Source organism: Macaca mulatta, chromosome 14 (genome assembly GCF_049350105.2).
Source record: "Macaca mulatta isolate MMU2019108-1 chromosome 14, T2T-MMU8v2.0, whole genome shotgun sequence".
Lineage (NCBI taxonomy): Eukaryota > Metazoa > Chordata > Mammalia > Primates > Cercopithecidae > Macaca > Macaca mulatta.
The window spans coordinates 104,307,750-104,332,271 of record NC_133419.1 but is presented as its reverse complement, the minus strand read 5'-3'; the positions used below and the strand labels follow the sequence as shown (position 1 = coordinate 104,332,271).

The following is a 24,522-nucleotide window of genomic DNA, read 5'->3' as shown; positions in this document are numbered from 1 at the left end:
GTCTCTTATGTATAAATGCCAATAAACCCTTACTTGAAGTTACAAAGAGCTGAGGTATATTAACATCTTCAATAGCAATTCAAGCTACAAATACATTGAAGAGTTTGCAAATAAAGAAGTTCTGAAGGGAATTGTCTTGAAATGTGAAAAGCTAACTTTGATGGACTCTTTTTAAGCTTACTTTTACTTTAATTTTTAACAACTAGTGTTTTGTTTGTGTTATAAAAGCAATCCATCCTCATTACAGCATTTGAAAAATGTAAAAATTTACCCAAAATAAGAAATTACCTATCATCTCTCTACTCAGAAATAATGAACATTTGGTATTTTAAAGTACCACTTTCTAATTTGAGATACATACTACATACATATATTCACAAATATAATATTGTATTATATAGTACAAAATATTTTCTTTTTTTCTAACATTTTGTTATAAACATTTCCTTTTCAAATTGTCTTTTTTTTTTTTTTTTTTTTTTTTTTTTGAGATGGAGTCTCTCTCTGTTGTCCAGACTGGAGTGCAGTGGCACAATCTCGGCTCACTGCAAGTTCCGCCTCCCGGGTTCACTCCATTCTCCTGCCTTAGCCTCCTGAGTAGCTGGGACTACAGGCGCCTGCCACCACGCCCAGCTAATTTTTTGTATTTTTAGTAGAGAAGGGGTTTCACCATGTTAACCAGGATGGTCTCGATCTCCTGACCTCGTGATCCACCCACCTAGGCCTTCCAAAGTGCTGGGATTACAGGTGTGAGCCACCATGCCCGGCCTAAATTATCATATTAAGACCAAATAGAACTTCAGAGATGCTTATCCCAGAAACACAAATATCGCAAAACAACCACAGACAGTGAGTTGGAGCTGACCTGAGTGTCTTCCAGGGCTGAGGTGGTGTCACTGATCACTTCAGCTGAAATCAAGAACAAATTTCATACCATCTATTTGAATTGGATGGCTTAGTTACAAGGAAAGCTGCTCACAAGGGGCACATAATGAAGCAGTTATCATTTTGCAAACCTCTACCAAGTAACCAAGGGTAGCATCATTTTGGAGAGATCTCTGAAATTGTCTAAGGGATAAATGACCTTCTGGTGGTACTTTAAACACTTGGAGCTCTCTTATGACCATCCAGAAGGTGCAGGTGTTTTGGGAGGGAGGCAAGTTAATGACTAGTTTCACTGTAAAAAGTACCATCCCAAAGGTGCACACGGTGTCTCTGGAGAGACCGTTTTGTTTACAATTAATGCTTCTCTTGCCAAGTGGGACTTGCATTAGTCAGAGAGCACAGGTTGAAAGTGTCTCCAACTTAGGGTTCCTAGTTCAGTTGGAGTATTTGGGTCTCGTCTTTGGTTTAGGAGGGACTGTCTGAGGGCAGTAGATCTTGTCTGTCCACACCACCACCCAGCTGGCATTTATCCGCCCCATCTAAGGTTGAAAAATCTCTCTTGTATAAATGAAATTCAGAGTTAAATAGTCTAGGGGTGGTATCTGTGTTTGACAAAGTCCTCAGAGACTGAGGTCCAAGATGGCAGCGTTGCAGGCAGCAGAGGAGAGGAGATGAAGATGAAAGAAAATGGTATATGGGCCACATCCTATAAAGAATGACCCTGGAAGCTGCCATAGGATATTTGTGCTCACATTCTTTGGCAGAAGTGGGTCACATGGCCACACTTGAATGTAAGGGAGATAAGGAATTTCAGTTTTTATTCTGAGTATGCATTAGTTCAGTTAAACACTCTTAAGTTTTCTTACTACAGTAGTAGGGGAGAATGGGCACTGGGAGACAAGCAGCAGTAACTAACATAGAAAGAGTTGTGCTTTACATGCAGGGAATCATCTTTAAAATTAAAAATCTGTGAGCAGCCACCCCGTTGTTAAGCATATCGCCACTGCTAGTAGAATCAGTTACATTCAAATAAATTCCTATTTTAACAATGATTAATTTCAAATAGAAACGAAGCTAACTTCGAAAAGTCAGGTGTCACTGACTTTAATAATCAAATTGTGTATTTAGGCTATAATTTGATTCCATTGTTTTTTTTCTATGTGGTTTAAGTTGGTACGTTCATTACTTCGTAATTTTCCCACAAAACTTAAACATGGTTTTATTCGTTATTCCTACTTTGCTAAACAATAAGTAATACACTTTTGAAAACAGGGAGAAATTGAAGACCATCTTTCTATCTATTGTGTTGAATCTTAACCCCTTCCACCTTCTTGTCTCTGCTTTTACCTTATTAGGTTTCTATCACCTTAATCTCTTCTGAAACGGTGTTCGGGAACTAAAAAAGGGGAAGCAAAATTTAGGCACAGCATAATCAGAATTTATAATGGTTATGCATAATATTTTGGTTGTTACTTGTTTTTCCCTTTATTTTTGGAAAAAAAAATAGCTGATAGCCATGTTTACATACATGGAAAATATCACTGTAGGTAAAGACAGTTGTTCTCAAAAGCTTACTTTTTCTCCCCGCTCAGATTGGGTTTATTTTTCCTGTCCTTCCATTGATAACTTAACTGTTGGAGTACATTTATTTTTCAATGTGAAAATTGCAGTCTTAGTATATGGTAGCAGATGTACTGAGGTGGATTGGTTTGAGCTTTTGGACCCTGGTAGGTATATGTCTACTTCTTATAGATTCCCTGATTGTCCAGCATGAAATCCAACTCTTCCATGAAACTTTCTCTGATAATTGATTTTTCTCCTAGTTAAAATGTTAAGTTTACAAGGCATGACTTGTGAGCATTTAGGAAGGCATGACTGTAAAGTAAAAATAAAACAGAAACCCAGCCAATCTCTAGGATCCTTTCCATTTCCAAAGATTTTTTTTTTTTTTTTTGAGACAGAGTCTTGCTCTATTGCCCAGGTTGGAGTGCAGTGGTGTGATCTTGGCTCACTGCACCCTCCGCCTCCCAGGTTCAAGCAGTTCTCCTGCCTCAGCCTCCCGAGTAGCTGGGACTACAGGCATGTGCCACCACACCTGACTTTTTTGTATTTTTAGTAGAGACGGGGTTTCACCGTGTTAGCCAGGATGGTCTCGATCTCCTGACCTTGTGATTTGCCCGCCTTGGCCTCCCAAAGTGCTGGGATTACAGGTGTGAACCACCATGCCCAGCCCCCAAAGATTTTTTGATTGAAGGACTACATAACCAAAGGATTTGTTTTCTTCAAAGTGATCACATGGGGGCACAGTCCAATGATGTCAACCTTGCTGAGATGTTTGAAATTTCTTTTTCAAGTTTCTGTGAGAACCTTTGAAGAAAGCCTTCTCCAACTATCCTCAATGATGAAAATGTACTCATTCTTTAAGGATGGGCTTGATTCTGGGAGCAATCTAAAATCACTTGGAGACAAATCTGATGATTAAGTTGTCTGGAAACAATTTTTAGTCACTGATTCAATAAATGTGTGTTGAGCTCCAATAAAAGCAAGTGCCATAAACAAAAACACGAAACATATACTTCCTGCTCTTAAGATGCTTAGTGTACAAGAGGGTCAAAATTGAGGTGAAATGACTGATTTTCTTGAATTAAATATTCTTCGTATTGTAGTACTTTGTTTTCTATTTTTTTGTGTGTCTCCCAAAGGCCAAATGCAGTCTCGCACTTTGTGTGCTCTGTAGCCGCCTTCCTCGCAGGGCTCCTTTGTGCTCACAGCTTCCTAAGATAGGTGGGAAATGATAACTCATCCAGACTTTGACATAATGGAAGTACACACATAGAAATAACGTGGAAGAAGATACCCCAAGTACTGGAGTGAATTTTGTTTTCTTTAGTCTCCATATCTCTTTCAGAAATTATAGCAGAAGGTCTCAGAATAAAAAATAAAACCCCCAAATAATTATTGGTTAGGAATACTTAACACAAGGAGTTAAATGTCAACTTCTTCCCTTTAACATTTTCATTTTGATGTATACACGTGTGAGCTTGCCAAAAGCAAAAGCTGCACAAAGGGCTGATGGGAAGAAGTATGTGAATGCTAATATTTTTTTCTCCTTGAACGTATTTTGTTCTATTTGTCTTTGTCTATTCAATTCTGCCTTTTTCTTGTCATTCTGTGCTGTCTAGGACCTCCAAACAGTGTAGAAATGATGAGCTTTGTCTTGTTCATTTTAAAGTGAATGCCCTGTTTCCTCATTAAAAATGATCTTTGCTATAGGTTTTTCATAGATATCCATTATTTGTGAAAGTCCCTTCAATTCCTGGCTAGACAAGATTTTTATTTTGAAAATTATCATATTAAATTTACCAAATACATGGCTATGATGTATTTTGTTTGGGGCCGTTCCAACATCTGTGGTGTCTGAGGACTGAAAACTGTCATTTGTTGCTTCTAATGGATTGAGAACCTCAAATACTGTGTCCTTCTGAAGCTTTAGAAAGGCTCCTTGCAGCTCGCATTAAAAAAAATTCCCCTTATTTTTGGTTATATATTAAAAACATGTACTGTGTAGGTAACAAATATAGGTTAGTGGGTGTCTTTTTGGAGGAAGAAGTGAAAGTTCTGCTGAAGGGAATGTGAAGGACTCTGATTTTGAAACAATTTTTAAAATTTAACATTTAAAAAAAAATCTAAAGCAAACACCATAACATCTAATATGTGTTCATTTGAGGAAGGCAATACATTTATTTATTCTTTGTAAAATATTTTCAAAGTAAGTTTTTTTAAAAAGAGAAAAAGAAACAAGCCTACTGTTACTAATCATTTTTGATTAAATTAGTTACTCCTTCCCCTGGAATCCCACAGCCCTTTGCTACTGTGCCACATAACTCTTATTTCATTGTGCTATGAGTTTTCTCTATATGGGCATTTTTAATATATTGTTTCCCAAATTTAACCAAAAAAGCTGGTATAGCAATATTAATATCAGATTTAAAAATTTACAGTGTGGAGACTGTTTTTACATGTTTCACTGTCTGATCAGCTTTTACATCTCTCAAGAGCAGAGACTATATTATCTATCTTTATATTTCTGGAATCTGGCCAATAGCTGGCTTATGTTATTTTGCTGGATATTAATGCAAAAATTCATAAGCATGAGGTTTGGCATCATATCGATTAAAGACCTATGCTGCTTTATTAAGTAATTTTATGTCATTTTCACTGGATGGGGATGTGGTAGAAAGAGCTAGGTAGCCCTCCATGCTCTTCTCTTTTTGAGCACCCAGCTGTCTACATTTTCCAGACACGCTAGACATTATGTATACCCATGTAATTAAGTTCTCTCTAATGGAATGTAAACATAATGATGTGTGACATTTCCAGACATGGCCCACAAAAATGTTCCATGTGTATTCGTCCATGCTTTTCCCTTTCAAAGCTGATTGTTATGTCAACATCAAGCCCTGAAAAACATACTTTTAAAAGAATATATCTAAATATATTCTTTTAAAAATATGTATTTATATATTTTAATTTATATATTTATTTAATATGTAATATATATTTATTAAATATATATTAAATATAAAATATATTATTTATTATATATATTTAAATATATTCTTTTAAAAATATGTTTTTCAGGGCTTGATGTTGACATTACAATCAGCTAGAAAGGGAAAAGCATGGACGAATACACATGGAATAAATACATATTTTAAAATATATTCCTGTAAAATATATATTTACATATATTCTTTTAAAAGTATGTTTTGCATTTTATGTTTAGTTTCTTCTCTAAGTATATAACTTTTCATTGCTATGACTCGTTTTAAACAACTATCAAAAATATAAGCCTCAGCTCTTAGAATTTGTTTGCTGCAAGGATAGAGCTGCAAATAACTTCATAGGATACTAAAATGTCTATCACTCAACTGAACAGTAGTTTTGGTTCCTTAGATTTCAGGGAATCTTGCAGAGCTAAAATAATAGCTCCTATAAAAAATACAGGCCAGGTGTCGTGGCTCACATTTGTAATCCTAGCACTTTGGGAGGCTAAGGCAGGTGGATTGCTTGAGTGCAGGAGTTTGAGACCAGCCTGGGAAATGTGGCAAAACCCCATCTCTACAAAAAATAAAGGAATTAGCTGGGCACGGTGGTGCATCCTGTAGTCCCAGTTACTCAGGAGGCTGAGACAGGAGGATAGATTGAGTCTATGAGGTTGAGGCTGCAGTGAGCCGTGATCGCCCCACGGCACTCTATCCTGGGCAACAGAGTGAGACTCTGTCTCAAAAAAACAATAACAAAACACAAAACAGCTGAATTATTCCTATTTGAATTACCTATCAGTTGTAAGTATATAGTTACAATGACAATTATATATTTGTACATTATAATTAGTATAGTATAATTATATTCATATTGATACTTTTATACATTCATAACTTTATAATACATTCTTCAGTATGTAAAAAGTCATGGGAAGACTGAAAAAATTATGAATGCTCTTATATTTTATTAAATAATTATGACACAAATGACAGCCAAAATATTTATTATGGATTACTTTAATATACCACTTAAAATCTCTGACCTAAAACAAATTTTTGAGCCACTGGAAAAGTGAAGTTCCTCACAGAAATATTTAATGTTATCAAAAGAATACTCTGTTTTAACAATAACTCCATTAATTACTTTAAAAGATGCACAGTGCTGCTTTTACACATTAAAATTTCAATGAGATCAACATTGTAAGGTAACAATATGTTAATATTTTGAACTAACATTTCAAATGTAGACTGACCACATGTTTGATTTAAAGCTTAAAGAATCAGTGTTCCCTTTTGTGAAGATGGCTTTTGTTGTCATTAGATTCTACTGATTTTTTAGGAATAGAGCTGCTCCACACTGAATCCACTGGTCTTGGTTGCCCCCACATGGAACATCAATATTGGTAACCACACGATCCCTTTCAGCACTTGTGTAAACAGGCAAAGAGATGCACTCATCCGGGGAATATGGACCACATGCATCCTATTTAAAAAATAACTTGTTTTAAAATACAGCAATACACTATTTGGAAACAGATTATTAGATAACCAAGGAAACAAACATATCAATATTATGAAATGTTTCAAATAAAGATTAACATGATAAGCCCCTATCATCCCCCTGCAACAAAATGAAACACATGGCCTATCGTGTTTTATTTACAGCCTCTCCCTAGCCCAATATTGGAGTATTTTGAATAGCACCTTACAATTACAAAATTTCACCTATAAATATTTACATATATATCTCTATAAATATAACCATGTAAGTATTATCACACAGTAGAAAATAACCAATAATTCCTTAATATCATCACACATCCATTATCTCATTATCTCCTGTTCAAAGAGTTTTTCTGTTAGAAGCATAATTTAAATAAAAACTATGCTTTGCAGTTTGTTGAAAAGTCTGTTAAGTATCCTAAATTTGTACGTTTTTCCTCCTCTTTTCCTAGCAATTTGTTTGCAGAAGAAACTATACCCAATAGTTGCCCACATTCTTTTTTGGATTACATTCCCATGGTATCACGTCGGTCTGTCTGTTCCTTGTATTCCTATAAACTGGATCCATAGGTGAGCTCAGACTCAATGTTTGGAAAATACTGCATAGGTGGTACTAGATGTTTCCATCAAGCAGCATATGTTGGGTTATTTCTCTTTTTTGGCTATTAGAGGCCATTCATAATCATTTTTCATTCAAGATTACACAAGGGGTAATCTATCTTTCCTTCTTCCAAGCAGGAATATATCTATAAAGAGAAACCTCCACTTATCAATTTTTTTTATTACCATGAGGTGCAGTTCATATAGGAAAAACTGGATAAATGCTTATTTCCCTTTATGTGTTTTCAAAACAATGAATGTTTCCTAGCATACTCCAAAGGTGATCAATGACCACGGCTTCTTTTTAAAAAATAGCATTATGAACTGGTGGATTTAAATACATGTGATGCGCTTTAATGCAATGCAATCGCTATTGCACTGGTGTTCAAACTGTCAGTCTTTGCTCAGGGGGAACTTTTTAAGTTGGCTCCTGGGTTTTGATACGTACCCAGTTGTCTCTTCAATAGTTTCATTGCCTTTCTAGTATGACAAGTATTATTATACAAGCTCATCTTTTATATTTCCTGCCTTAGAAATTAGTCATTAATCTGATGATTCCTAGTTTCTTTCAAGAGAAATGGTATTAGAGACCATAATTTGGGTGTTAGGAATAATTGATCTTTTTTTTTTTTTTTTTTTGAGAGGGAGTCTTGTTCTGTCACCCAGGCTGGAGTGCAGTGGCACAATCTCGGCTCACTGCAAGCTCCGCCTCCCGGGTTCCTGCCATTCTCCTGCCTCAGCCTCTAGAGTAGCTGGTACTACAGGCGGCTAATTTTTTTGTATTTTTAGTAGACAGGGTTTCACTGTTAGCCAGGATGGTCTCGATCTCCAGACCTTGTGATCTGCCTGCCTTGGCCTCCCAAAGTGCTGGGATTACAGGCGTGAGCCACCGCGTCTGACCAATTGATCATTTTAATTCTAGGATGTTTTAGTGACTGGAGCTTAGAAATCATGTATTTTTAAAAGAAAAACATCATGAGTTCATCATTGTATTTCCATTTCAAATTTAGGATTAGCATTTTTACTGAATTTATATGATTTTATTCAATTATTACTTTGCAGAGTTGGAATGGAACTTCAGAGGCAAGCTAGACCCATTTTAAAATATTACAAAAGTGACAGATGAGAAGCCCACAGAGAATTTACCCATGGTGACCTAGTTAGGAAGTGGCAAAGTTGTCACAGATATTACAGTTGACAAAACACTCTAGAGTTAGCAGCAAAACACTCTAGTATATGAATGTTAGCACCTATAGGCCATGGTTTTCCAAACCCTAATTTATACTGTTAGGGTGTCTCAGTATTAGGTCTAAGGTTTAAGAGAGACACCTGAATATGAATCTTAGTTGCCTACCTATTAACTATGTGATCTTGCGTAAGTTACATAATCTTTTAAACCTCCATTTCCTACCCAAAATGGAGATTACAATTCCTATTTCAAAAATTTTTTAAAAGCTTAAATACCTTGTATTTGAAACACCTTGCATAGTGCTTGGTATGTAATCAGTGCAAATAAATGTTCATTATGATTGTCCAAACACTAATGCTACCACTGTGGAACTCATAAATCATTTAACTTACCTGATTCTCAGTCTTTCCATCAGAAAGATAGAAAATTTGCTGTACCAAACCCATAGGATTGTTATGAGACTCAGGTATAACTGTATCTCACAGTGTGCCAATCTACTATCGACCCACTCACTGCTAGACTGATTTTCTAAAACTACAAATCTGATCTTACTATACCCCTGTTCTCAGTTCTTTAAAAAAATTTTTTTAAATTCTTTTTTTATTTAATAAAGATGGAGTCTTGCTATGTTGCCCAAGCCAGGCTCTAACTCCTGGGCTCAAGTGATTCTCCTGCCTTGGCCTCCCAAAATGCTGGGATTACAGGTGTGAGCCACCATGCCTGGCCCTGTTCTAAATTCTTGATGGCTTCCTACTGACCATAAGGTGGTCTAAACTCCTTGGCATGGCTACTCAGCTTATCATACTTGGTCTTGGCCTTCCTTTCTGGCCGCATCCCCCACCATTCTTCCATACGAACTATATGCTCCAGATGTACGACACTTGCAGTTCCCAGAATATCCTAAGCTCTTTTCTACCTGCATATATTTACGCATGCTGCTCCTTCTGTCTGGAATGCCTTGTTACCCTATCTTTTTTGAATTTGTCCTTAAACTCTTCTTACTAAAATTCAAGTAACAGTTCAAGAGAAGCTGCCACCTCTCTCAGCGAGGTCATCTGACTTTCCCTCATTTGTTCACACACGGTAGAGTTGAAGCCTCCCTCATCTGTCAAAGCACTTTATATAAACCTCTCTAATGATTCTGAACTGTAGTAGTCTCTTTGCTTATTTGCTCCCCCAGTTGGCGGAAGACTCTGCAGGAGAAATCTGTTTATCTTTGTAACCCCAGGGTTCAGCATAACATCTGGTATATAAAAACTCAACAATAACTTAATATGAGTGAAAGTACTGGTAAACTAAAAAGTACCATATGAAATAAGATAAAACATTATAGCATTATAAACAGTTTAAAATATTGACAATAGGATAAACTTGACTTACCGTGTATGAAGCAGTGTGCTAAGTACTTTACACATACACAAACATATTTAATCCTCAACATGATCCTACAGAAACATTATTACCTCCATTTTCAAATGAGGCAACTGGCTCAGTGAAGTTAGGTACCTTGCTTAAATCACCTAATTCATAAGCTTGGGAACTTGGACTACAATTTAGGTCTGCTGCGCTAGAGAACTTTGTGTTCTGAAACACTTACTAGTAGATCTCATGTTCTTTCCTTCTTAGCTGATATGGGAGAGACATTCTGAAAAGTAGTATGATCATAGCAAAAGGAGGAAGCTCACTGTAAAGAAAGAAGGAGAAGTAGGAGGTGGGGAAGCACTAACAAATTCTTCTATTTCATGTCATGTACAAGTGCAAAGGCCCAGAAGAAAATCTTACAGAAAAAGAGTAAAAAGTTCACATTACCTTTTAGTCATGTCTTCTATAGGATAAATGCTCAATTCATTTTACCTGTCTTTATATGAGCTATTTTTGAAATTAAATTATTTTTAGCTTTTTATTCCAATCCTGACATTTTAGAAGTATGACAAATAAAATTGGAGAGGAATAACACACAAAGTAAAATATTGCCAAGCTATCAATTTCTAGTCTTGTAAAGTCACATCACTTTTCATATAACCCAGTAACAGACTGGCTTTGTCCATGACAGCACTGCATTCCTGATTTGTGTTCAGTTTGTGGTCAATTACGTGGGTATTGCTCCAGGTCATTTTCTCCTATATTTATTCTTAGTTGCTCTCCAAGCTCTGTTTTTATTGTTTGGGTTTTTCCTCAAGGGAACCTGTTTATACTTGCCCTACTTTTTTTCCGCCTCCTCATGATCATTATATGGATTTTATTTTCCAGCGAATTAGTAGTTTATATAATTTAAATTCATTGGAATTTATCTGTGTCATCCTAAACAATTTTGTATGCTATATTCACAACCCTTGACAAATTCCCACCTTTTGTATATAACTTTCAACTTGATTTACACACCTAAGATAAAAATGTGTCATTCATAATATCAAATTTTTGTAGAAAATTCTTATAGGAATTAACAGCAAGAATGAAGTAAACAATGATTCTTTCAATCTCTTCTCTCTCCTTTATCTCATAGTCACTCTAATTTTGGAGAAAATGAAGCTGATATGGGGGAAAAATAGGGAATTTTGACAGAAACATATGCTCTTTTAGGTCAGAGGATACTCTCGTAATTCTTGGCAATGTTGCTAATTGCTATTGCTTTTTAACATTTTCCTTAAATAAATACTCTGGTGCATTTAATTTTTATTTTATAAGGAGAATGACAATAACTGGAAAATTCAACGCATTATTTCCCAATGAGAAAGCTCATTTTTCTTCTAGTAAGCAATACGTGAAATAGTTTTGTTGCTCATTAGATACAGAATCAGAACTTTAAAGTTTATTCACATGTAGTCATATGTGCATTCTTAAACTTTATTAAGAAAAAGTTATGTGCTTCATTTACAACTATGTCCTATTTTAAAGACATGCATACCCCAAGTTCTACTGCTGAAAGTTCTTTCAATAACTGTTTTGAAATGAAAAAAGTTAACTAAGTAAGTCTTTAAGATTGTTTTCTTCATCCATCTATCAGCTGCCAAATGACATTGTGTGATACAAAGCCATACATCTATTAACACCTTAATTCTGTCACTCTCTGTGTAGCTAACTACAAGAAGTCATTTAACCTACATGAGCATGTTTCCTCATTTGAAAGTGGGAATAATAATATCTGCCTTGCATGGCTGCTTTGAGGAGGATTTTAGGTAAAGCATATAAAGTACCTAATGCACATTGCTGAAAATAACACGAATGCAACTCATGGTAGTTCTTATTATCATTAAAGGCCTTTTTATTACCAGGCTATAAACTCTCTAGAAATTAATACTATGTTATTCTTTCTACAACAAAATCAAAGCCCAAAGTTTTTCAATCAAAATCCAAGTTTTCAAATGTCTTGTACATCTTAAACGTGATAAAGGATAAAATTTTTTGACTGCAAATTTGTTCAAATGCAGGTGAGATTAGAAAGCAAACAAAAATACAAAGGTCACAAGAATGTCTTCTTCCAAAGATAAAATCTAAGAGTGAACTGATACTATTAAAACTTATGCTTGTTGAAAATGTATTACCTGTGGAATCCAGCCCATAAAACAAGGGAGCACTGATGACACGCTAGGAGAATCAAGCTGATTTTCAGAAAGTTGATTTCCATCAAAACTACATCCTTCTAGTAACAAGCCACTGATCTGCCGTGGAAACAAGTCATGAAAATATGCATTAAAGTCTCAAACGTCAGAGTTTATTCTATCTTAAAAGCAATGCTTTCCATTGTGTTTACTGATTCCAAATATATGAAAACAAAGATTATGGTACTGTATTTGAGAATAAAGTCGGTAAGGCCTGGACTAGTGTTCACCGTCAACTTCTTTTAGACTGATTTCTCATTTTTAGCAAATATATTTTTTAAATTACTTATAAATCTCATCAGTTATGCAACCTCAGGTGTCTTGATATTAGTGTAAATAGAAATACAGTGGCAAAAGCCAAAAAGTTATTCTTTCTCCACGAGGGAAGGGAGAAAAGCATAATTAGACAGCAAACGTTGTATTCCCGACCTAGAATTCTGACACCTTTTAAGGAATAGAATAAAGTTCAGAAAGTGTAATGAAAAAAACTGACATGCGATATGGATATGAAAGAAGAATTAGAAGAAAGAATCCATGTCTTTAAGGTAACCTTAGTGTAAATGTAAGAAATCCTGAAAATGAAAACATGGTTCTTTTGTTATTATTAGCTTCATTATTTCTTCTTTGAAACTCTTCATTCTTTTAGTTTCTGCAGTTAATCTAGCCTATCTAAAGGCAACAAATGTAGAGTCAGTATTTGGCATTTATAGCTCTTCTGGCACTTTGCCTTAAGAGCCACATCTATATTATCATAATTGGAACTTGGTACAAAATATAAACAATCTTAAAATATACAGTGCCGGCTGGGCGCAGTGGCTCACACCTGTAATCCCAGCACTTTGGGAGGCCGAGGCGGACGGATCATGAGGTCAGGAGATTGAGACCATCCTGGCTAACACGGTGAAACCCTGTCTCTACTAAAAAAACAAAAAATTAGCTGGGCATGGTGGCGGGTGCCTGTAGTCCCAGCTACTCGAAAGGCTGAGGTAGGAGAATGGCGTGAACCTGGGAGGCGGAGCTTGCAGTGAGCCGAGACTGTGCCACTGCACTCCAGCCTGGGCAAAAGAGCAAGACTCCACCTCAAACAAACAAACAAACAAAAAAATATACACACACACACACACAGTGCCTTGGAATTTTAACATACTAAATGAAAGAACTATAGAATTTAGAATGAAGGGAACGCTAAGTTGGAAGAGTTAAGATAATTTTCCGTGACATATAGTCAGGGAATGGTTTAGGTGCTAGGAGAGAATCCCTTAACGAATAGTTTTGAATGATTTCATTACTTGAATTTTACAGTAAGGTTGCTGTTGCAAGGAAAAGATAAGTAACTTTGTTGTTAGTAAAAGAGCTGGGATGATAATATAATTATTTAATACTTAAATACTCTTTCTACTATACCACTAATGTGATATACTGGTCTCTTGAAGAGTTGCAAAAATATTCTGGCCTGAATTTAGTTTTATCTGTAGCTATGAACAATAAATAGCATTGTTTTTCATGTTTCCAATCTCTATGTAAAGGGTAACATGCAACCTACTCTTTTCCTTCATTGTTGGTTTTAAGGTGCATCCATTTTGTTCTTTCATTTCCAATAGCTATACAATATTTCATTTGTTAATATACAACAATTTATCCATTTTTCTGCTTGTGAATATTTCCAACTGCTTTCCATTATTTAAAAAAACACTGCAATAACCATGCTGTGTACTTCCTTATACACATTTGCATGAATTTCTCTAGATATATTAAATTACTAGGTTGAAGAGTGTGGTCAATCTCAATTTTACCTAATATTGGCCAATTATTCCCCAAAGTAACTCTATCAATCTATACTCTTACTTGTCATATGTAAGAATTTACATTATGCTACAATCTTGCCAATACTTGGTCTGTTGAGACCTAAAAATTTTGCCAATCTGATGAGCATGAAATGGAATCAAATTTTGGTCTTAATTTCATTCCTAGTTACTAGTAAGAACAAGTACTTTTCCTTATGTTTATTAGCCATTCAGGTTTCCTCTTCATGTAAGTTGCCTATTAAAATCCTTTGCCCACCTCCACCTTTTCCTCACTATGGACATTTTCTTTAAAAGAATGATCTATGAATGTCCTTTATCTGTTTTAGGTACTAATCCTTTGTCAGTTATACAAGATACTAGTATCTTCTCCTGGTCTGTGGCCTGTGTTTTCACTTTCTGTGGTATCTTTTTAATTTCAGGGGAGCAAATTTATCAGCTTTTTCCTTTAAGACTTTTACTTCTTTTGTTTCTAAAGAAATCCTGAGTATTTTCCTGTATTTTGTTTCTAAAAGTCTTCTCTTTCAAACAGTTTTGTTTCTGTAACTTTTTAAACCTTCAGAGTCCATTTTTATTTATAATATAAAGTATGGTTCAAATTTTATCATTTTCTAAATGAGTGAGCAATTGTTTCAGAATTATTTATCAAATAGTCCTTCCAAGCCCCTAATTTGTAACCAACCCTACTTTTGTCATGTGTCAAGTTTCCGTACTGGCATCAGTTTGTTTCTGGACTTTCTTTTGTGTTTCATTAGTCTGTCTTTCCCTAAACCAATACAATACTGTCTCAACTGCCATCGTTTAATAATAACAATAACAATATTGTGACACAGTGCAAAATATGGCCCCAAATTTCTCTCCTCCTAATATGCACCCCTTTGCCAAGTAAGCTTGGCTGCTGCTTCCATCAGGAGGTGGAGTTTCTTTTCTACACCTTGAACTTGGGCTGGCCTTTTAAATTGCCTTGATCAATAGAATGTGGTACAAGGGCTTTAAGCAACTTCTGAAGCTAGGCTTTAAAAGGCTCTGCCTTCTAGAAATGCTGCACTGAAACCACCAAATAAGGAAGCTCTCCTAGTCTACTAGAGTATGAGAAGGCATGTGAAGGACTGAGATACCTCAGTATGAAGTACCTAGAGTATGAGAGGGCACATGAAGGACCGAGCTAGCACCAGTTGCCATATATGTGAATGAGGCCAGGATGGACCTTCCCTTCTAACTGACCTAGTTGAATGTAGATGCAGAGTGGGTCTGAGTAAATCAGCGAAGGACCTACTAGGCAAACCACAGAATTGTAAGAAAATAATAAATTGGTATTCTAAGCCACTAAGTTTTGAGCTAGTTTGAGCAAATGCTAACTCAAACTCATGTACCACATATTTGAAAAAAAAAACACACACACTTTGGAATATTGGTTGAAATTGCATTAAACTTTAAAATTTGATTTTGGAAAGTCTGACATTTCACCATTAAGTTCTTCTTTCATGTATTTTTCCACTTCTCAAATTATCTGTGTGATCATGACTTAAATATACATTAAGTACATTTAAGTACCATTTAACTGGATTTTATTTTTTCCTCAGTCTGATCATCTCTATCTCTTAATTGGTAGGATTAATATGTTTACAATAGTCATATATTTGGTGTTATTTCTATTATTTTACATTTTTTTCTCTTTACCTTTTTTGTTTACTTTTTCTCCATTTCTGCTGAGGATTGTATATGTATTTTAGTGTTTTACCATCTACATTTAAATGCGTAATTAAGTGTAAAACTTTCTAATAAATTCTTAAAGCATTCAGTACTGAACACAGTATGAATTTTAACACATCATATCTAATTGAATTATTGCTGTTTAGATTTTCAGCTTAAACAGAACATTTTACAGTCAATATTTAAGTTACTTAAATTTAAGTTAAATTTCACACTAAAATTATTTGTTAATTTGGGGTTCACTATTGTTTTAGGTGTTCATTACTTTCTCTCTGGCTTTACTTTTTACAGAAGTACATGTTTCAATATTGCTTTTATTGAGGCTGTATGTGAGTGGTGAATTCTGGTGGTCTTTGGGTTCCTGAAGTATCTTTTTATTGCTTTCATTATTGAATATTTTAGATAGCAATAAAGTTTGAGTTTAACAATTATTTTTCCTCATCAATTCGAATATATTATTTTACTGTCTTCTGACATCTAGTGTTGTGAATGAGAAGTCTGCTGTCAACATGGTGATTATTTTGGTAGAAAATCTGATGTTTTATCTGGTAACTTTGAAGATTTTCCTCTTTAATGTGGATATTGACTAGCTTTGCTATAGTGCGATTAGGTGTGAAACTGAATTCACTTTTGTTTATTATTTTTGGTACTTTGCAGATGTTTTGCATCCAAGAACTCATCATTCTCCAATTCTAGAATATTCCTGAATTAGTTTTTCAAATTTCACTTCTCTGTCATTCTGTTTTATACTTCTAGAAATCCTTTTAGAAATAGGATACAGTATCTGAAACTATTGTCTATGTCTCCTAACATAACCAATGTATCATGTCTTCTTCAATCATATCTAATGTATATTTTGTCTATCAATTTTTTCATTTAAAGACTACATTTTTCATTTCTGACATTACTTTCAACTATAACTGTATTATCTCTCCCTGTTTCTCCGCCGGAAGTTCTTATTTTGTACTGAACGTTATTCCTTCATGTATCTATCTGTTCAAGGAAACTAAAATAGTATAACTTTTTTGTCAGCTTTTTCTATAAAATTAACAACAAACTTGACTGTTTCATCTGATGATTTTGTTAGTTTTCTTTTTTGGATTAGTTATTTTTCCCCATTTATTTTGGATTTTGGATTCTAGGTTCATCTTGAGCTGTATTTTCCCTCCATAGACCTCTGTACTGTCCCTTCCATATCTACGTACATACGGTATTTATAATGCCAGTTTGGGGGTTCTGTTCTGGCGATGTTGGGATACTGCAGATCTTGTGGATAGGCAGTGAGATTCAGCATCTAAGGAGTCAGGCTATTTCTTTGTCTTTCAGTTTTCTTAAGCCTACAGATTTTTGTAATGCCATAAACTCAATCAGTGATTCTGCAACAGCTTTATTTTGTTTGTTTAGTTATTTGAGGCAGGGTTTCACTCCCATTGACCAGGCTGGAATACAGTGGCATGATCACAGCTCACTGCAGCCTTGATCTCCTGGGTTCAGATGATTCTCCCACCTCAGCCTCTTGAGTAGCTGAAATGACAGGCATGCACCACCAGGCCTGGCTAATTTTTTGTATTTGTAGTAGAAACAGGGTTCTTCCATGTTGCCCAGGCTGGTCTTAAACTACTGGGCTCAAGCGATCCGCTTGCCTCAGCCTCCTAACGTGCTGGGAGCCACCGCACCAGGCCTGCAACAGCTTTATTCAGTCTCCTTTTACTGGGGATATGGAGAGCCTAACCTCAGAACTGGATTCAACAAGCAACGAGCCTGGTTATAGTCCTATGTAACATTTAGCACTACTAATTCCTTTTACTCTAAAAAAGCCATACTTCATTGCTTCCTAATTCTGGACTTACAGCTCAATCTATCTGTATTTTTGGCCTTACTTATAATTTTATTTTCTGTCCTGTTTCTGACACAATGTAATACTTATCTTGTATTTCAAGCCAGCTAAGGTTTGTGATTTCCTTTTTTTTATATTTTACCTATCATTAGTATGCATTTAGATAAGAGTGGATGAATCATAATCTCCCTGGGCCATCTTTAGTGGTTTTCAGTTGTTTACAATATATTGAAAGAAAAATAAGGTTTGTACTATATGTGTTAGGTCCATTTAATTGTAAACAGAATTTTTGAGAAAGAATCACCATAAAATATTAATACTGATTTTCATGATGGTTTCATAGGTTTATTCACTTATTGAAAATTCATAAACTGTACTCTGAAGATTTGTGCATTTTTGTGTATGATGCTACACTTCACTATTAAGGTTTACCCCCTCCTCTAAAAAGAAAAAAGAAAGATATACAGGTCAACATTAAGAGGCATCACATATATGCCAAAGACCAGAGACAACTGCAAATGAAAAAGAATAATAAATGCAATTTACTGAAACATTAGACATACAAGAAACTCACAACGATACTTAAAGAGAAAATGTCACTCGACACTGCTGGAAACTATGTATCAACAGCATCTTTTGAAAGAAAGAATGAATTTTCCCAGTTTAAATGAAAAAATTAAGCATTCTTTATTTTCAATAAAAAATGTATTTCATAGTATCCAGGTAACTACACAGACCTAATTGAAGCCTCTTTGCAGAAGAATTTTAGCTAATAAATGTGGAAGGAATAACAGAATTAGAAGAATCAGTATGCATCCCTAGTTATCCAAGCAGTGATCAATGGTTAAAACTATTAGATGAAATACTGATGAGAAATGTTATATGAGGAATGAGGCTGTCACTGCCTGTACACATGAATCAATGTTAGGCAAGAAAACAAGAAAACAACACGTGTGTGCCTCATCATACAATGTAAAATGAAGAACACAGTGTCACTTATGAAGTATTTTTGTTGCCCCTCCACAAAAAAGAAAAAAAAAAGAATGTAATTAGATCTTTGGAATTAATTTATATTTATAAGGAATGAGAGACAGAGGAACAAAAGCTTACTACCATAATGAAGCAAGCAGATGAATGCAGAATGTACATCATTCTATAGGAGAAATTCTATAGGAGAAAGGACCCCACTCCTGTAACAAACAGTGGTATTAAATGAAAGATGGAACCTGATTTAGATATAAAAAGACTTAAGGCACATAACCAAATGCAATGTTACGTCTCGTTTCATTATTTTGACCCTGATTCAAACCATTGGAAAGAGTTCTTTTGGAGACTGGTCAATATTGTTTTGGACCGATTCCAAGGAATTTTAATTTTGATATTTGTGATAATACATTACATTTAAGAAAATATATAGTTTTAAAGAAACACATTCAGAACCATGGGTAAAATAAAATGATATCTGAAATGTGTTTTAACAATAAAAAGAGAAAAAGGGGGAATGTTTCTAAATCTTAAAACCTTGGAATATGCAGACTCATTTTACTACTCTCTCTTCTGTATTTGTTTAAAATGTTTAATAATAGAAATTATTAAACATTATTGAAAAAATCCTTGAAGACCAAAGGCTGTTTAAATTTTCCTAGGGAACTGACTGTTCCATGCAGAGCTACAGTATAGTACCCATATGTGCCCAGCAGCCATGTGTGGTTACTGTATATACTATACCACATATGGCTACTGAGCACTTGAAGTGCTGCTAGGGCAATCCTCTCTCGGCCTTGGAGGAAGATGTAACACGTAGGATGAACAGGAGCTTGATTTATGTATTTTGCCATATCAAGTTTTCAAGTACTATTTAACACATAATAGATCAACAATGGCAGAAATTTTAGAGGGCCATGTTCAGGAACTGAAAATCAATATATAAATATGTTCTCTCAAGTAGGTCTAGAGGGTTTAAGATATTGATTGGTTTGGAGAACTACAGCCTCACTGTTTAATTCAGTCTATGGCGATAGAGATTTTAAAAAAAAACTAATAAAATTATAGTGATAGTAAAATTCAAGTATAATTCAAATCCAAAGTTCTCCTATTGAAACAATCCCCTTTGTTGAAAAACATAATTAAAAGGAGCCTCAGTGGACAAGTGAACTTACTAATTTTGTCAAGTGCTAACAGTGACAGCCTTACAAAGACTTCTTCCCTGATAATATTACTGGAAACTGCAGGTGAGAAAGTTAGAAAATGTGCTTTTATAGCTCACATGAGTGGACCAGAGAGAGGAAAAGTTCTGTCGAATTATCTTAAATGTCATGTGTAGAGATGGCTTTTAAAATTAAAGTTGTAAATATGTGTGGAAATACATTAGTAACAAAAATGGCAATTATTTTCTAGTCATTATACCATGCTTATTTAGGTTACTAAATATTTACAAGTGAGTATTTTAATTTTTAACAATAAGATATCTTTTAATGAATCCCAAATGAAAAATAAAAAATTTCGCTTACTAGATATAGGGAACTTTATATGAAAATATACTTAGTTTTCTAAGAAACAAATATTTCCTACCTATATAAATCTTAATCATATATAGAATCTGAATATATATAAAATATATATTCATTATATATACACAGATTATACATATATATTCAGAGATCCTCATAATAAACATGTCAATGAAGTTATTATTGAAATCTACTGATAACTGTGATGGCCAAGGCTCAGACTGCCCCATTAATTGCTTAAAAATGTCACATAGCTCTTTTTTAGATACTAATAATCTTATTTTACTACCAGCGCAGCCCACCCCCTGCCCTCCCCCCACTGCCCCAATGTACAAAACAATTATATAAGCTTGGGATTTTCTGGTTGTCCATGACTTTATTCCCATTCTGAAAGCACGGGCAACATACTTTGGGAAATAGGAACACATTTTGACACAATAAAACCGGTTTCCCTTGCTTATTATACTCCTAAATTAAATAATGATGCTATAATTACATGCATGGTTCACAGCTGCCAGACACTAAATATACATGTTCCGTGTTCCTTTCCGCTCCTGACAATTGGACAGCAGTGTATGACCCACTGGTAATAGCCAAGGTATTTCTCATGAGCTAGGGGCTACCGTTAACATAAAACGTAAAGAAGCTGGGTGTGGTGGTGTGTGCCTGTAATCCCAGCTACTCAAGCAGCTGAGGCAGGAGGATTGCTTGAGCCCAAGAGTTCAAATTCACCCTGGGCCACGTAGCAAAACCCCATCTCAACAAAACAAAACAACAAAATTAAATGCAAAGAAATGAAAGAAAACTTTTCTAACTCCTTCAGCTTTAAGTGAGAATTTTATGGCAGTCCATAGAGCCAAAAGGGAAAGATCTAGCTTGTTGGTAATGATCAGATTTCTGGCACTCTATACCCTTACAGCCGATGCTAGAAACACCTACTACAGTACCTCTCCTATTGTACGCCCTCAACCATTCAGAAAGGGTTTGATCAAGTGCTTATTATGTAACGGCTATTGTTCCTACTCTCATTGGACTTGAATTCCACTAGAATAAGACAACAAATATAAATGATAGAGTATGTTAGACAACAGTAGTAATATGAAAACAAATTTTTTGAGCAGGGAACCAACTATATGAATGGAATTTCTGAAAAGTTAGTTGCATAAAGTTTACTGCATTAAAGAACTATAGCCAGGTCAAATGCATTGGTTCATGCCTGTAATCTTGTCGCTTTGGGAGGCCGAGGCAGGTGGATCACTTGAGCCCAGAAGTTTGAGACCAGCTTAAAGTTTTACAGTGAAAAAAAAATGTTAAGAGGGCAATTCTATGTAAGGAAATGGGAAAGAGGAATGGCAAGGAATGATAGTGGAAGACAGGCTAGCGATATGAAAGAAGGTTGGGGTTGCTGGGGAAAAAGTTTCCATCACAGACTTTTAAATTATTTTTGTTAATGTTTGAATGATTACCTGTTATTGTAAAAATAATAGATTTTAACAGGAAAAAGAGCTAACAAAAATTTGTACTGCAAAAGAAATAGATCATTAGGGTGGCTTTTTAAAAAAAACAAAACAAAACAGTTAACTAATGTACTCACAAATTATAAGCTCCCTGAGGACAAGATTTTTTATATACTGATTTTTTATATACTACACTTTATACAGGTTGAGTATCCCTTAAAATGCTCAGGAACAAAGTGTTTTTGATTTTGAATTTTTTTTTGAATTTTGAAATACAGTCATGCATCACTTAATGATGGGAATACATCCTGAGAAATGGATCATTAGGTGACTTCATCACTGTGTGAACATGAGAGTGTACTGACGCAAACCTACATGGTATAGCCTACTACATACCTAGGCTAGATGGTATAGCCTATTGCTCCTAGGAAACAAATCTGTACAGCATGTAATTGTGCTGAATACTGTAGGCAACTGTAACACATGGTTAGTGTTTATAGACCTAAACAGATCTATGTATAGAAAATATACAGTAAAGAGAGTATAAAAGATTTAAAAAATCCTATACCTGTTTAGGGCACTTACCATGAATGGAGCTTGAAAGAATGTCAGTTGCTCTGGGTGAGTCAGTGAATAAGTGGTGAATGAATGTGAAGGCCTAGGACACTATTATATATTACTGTAGACTTAATAAACACTGGACACTTAGGCTTCACTAAATTTGTTAAAAATAATTTTCTTTAATAAATTAACCTTAGCTTACTGTAACTTTTCACTTTATATTTTTATTTTTTTAACCTTTTGACTTTTATAAATAGTACTTAGCTTAAAACATAAACACAAGATACGTAAAAATTTAAAGTATAAAGTAAAAAGTGTTTTGAGCAGCGAACTAGAACTATATGAATGGAATTTCTGAAAAGCTAGTTGCATATAGTTAACTGCATTAAAGAACTATAGTCAGGTCAAGTGCAATAGCTCATGCCTGTAATCCTAGCACTTTGGGAGGCCGAGGCAGGAGGATCACTTGAACCCAGGAGTTTTAAACATAAACACTTTTTACTTTATACTTTTGAATTTTTACACATCTGTACAATGTGTTTCTCTTAAGCTAAGTGTTATTTACAAGAGTCAAAAAGTATAAAAATATTTCTATATCATTATTTTTTAAGTTTTTTCTTTTTAAAATTTATTTTAATTTTTACAATTTAAACTTTTTTGTTAAAAATGAAGACATAAATACACACATTAGCCTAGGCCTATCTTATGCCACTGGAAGGTCTTTAGGGGCAATAACAGGCATGGAGCTGTCATCTCCTATGGTTACAATGCCTTCTTCTGGAATACCTCCTGAAGGACCTGCCTGAGGCTAACAGTTAACTTTTTGAAGAATATAATTAGGAGGAGTACACTCTGAAATAATGATAAAAGGTATTATATAGTAAATAAAGCATGAACAGTTATCCTTATCAAGTATTATGTGCTATATGTAATTATATATGCTTTACTTTTATGTAACTGGCAGTGCAGATTTGTTTACACTAGCATCACTATAAATACACAAATAATGTGTGTGCTAAAATGTTACATTGAACAAAAGATGTCATCAGGCAATATGACTTTTTCAGCCCTGTTATAATCTTATGGAACCACTGTAGTATGTGCAATCTGTCATTGACAGAAACATCATTATGCAGTGCATGACTATTTGCACATACACAGATGAACTCTCTTGGGGATGGGACCCAAGTCGAAACTCCAAATTCACTTATGTTTCATATACATTTTATACAAATACCCTGAAGGTAGTTTTATATAATATTTTAAAGAATTTTGTGCCTGAAGCAAAGTTTGCACACACTGAACCATCAGAAGGCAAAAGTGTCACTATCTTGGCCACCCATGTGGACCAAAATATGACAATATGTGGTATCATATTGAAAATCAAAAAGGTTCAGATTTGGGGGTGTTTTGGATTTTTGGATTAGGGATGTTTGGATGCTCAACCTGTATGTAGTTTATTGTACAATAAATATTAGGTTCAATTTTAGAACAGGTAAGGTAAAAGAACTGCATGGTTTGTATAAATTTGTGCTAAAAGTTATACTTTCAAATACTGTATCCCTAAGATTCTTATGTTTGCATAAGAAGAGTCTGTATTTTCTATTACAAGTTGTTTCATGCCAAATCTTATTTTGATTTTTCACATAGATAATACAATCTAACTCTACTGATCTTAAACTATAAAGATAGGTCACTTTGAGATCAAAATTTCAGAATCTCTTATATCAGGTGGTGATAAGGTTTAGATTCCAAGATCTAAAATTAGTTTAGTACCTTAATTTGTAGCTTTGCTTCTGGTAGTCGACCTTTCCATGAGGCTACAAATTTAAGGCTATCCACAGAACGACCCACTGCTCTGTAAAGGTAAAGCATCAACGTCACAAATCAATAATCCTTAGAATTAAAATATGAAGAGTAACTGAAGATATAGTCCTATTTATTTAAAATTAAAATATTTATCACGTGTAAATAATAATACCATTAAACTATGCATAATATGTTAGAGTTCACACTAAATTTTCAAAGTTAACTGTTATATGTCAGTCTCCTCTTAGATGCTATAAGTTCCTTAAGGATAGATAAGGTCTTTCTTTTTTTCATTTTTAAATCCTGTTTTGACCATTACCCTCAAATGCAGGCACATGATGGGGGTTCAATAAATGTTTATTAGCCAAACTGAAATTTGATGTTTATAATATCCTGAAGCAATACAAACTGAAATATCTCTGAGAGTTACTAAACAACTAAATTTTGTTGAGGATATTTTTAACAATGTCCCTTTTATTATATTCTAACTTATTAAAAACTATATATGAT

At 34.6% G+C, this 24,522-nt stretch overlaps 1 protein-coding gene across 3 annotated transcripts in view; it reads right to left on the bottom strand.

Moving 5' to 3' along the window:
• Positions 1-6,377: 6,377 nt before the first annotated feature.
• The window catches only part of DYNC2H1 (dynein cytoplasmic 2 heavy chain 1), a 353,142-nt gene continuing 334,997 nt past the window's right edge, over positions 6,378-24,522 (bottom strand). For all 3 annotated transcript variants that reach the window (XR_013404270.1, XM_015115562.3, XM_015115564.3), the window contains 3 exons: positions 23,980-24,061; positions 12,267-12,383; positions 6,378-6,915 (listed from right to left, as the gene is read on the bottom strand). Coding sequence is in view for 2 of the 3 variants with exons in the window: in XM_015115562.3 (XP_014971048.2) it covers positions 6,757-6,915; positions 12,267-12,383; positions 23,980-24,061 (358 nt within the window). In the remaining variant the exon portion in view is untranslated. The remainder of the gene's footprint in view (positions 6,916-12,266; positions 12,384-23,979; positions 24,062-24,522) is intronic.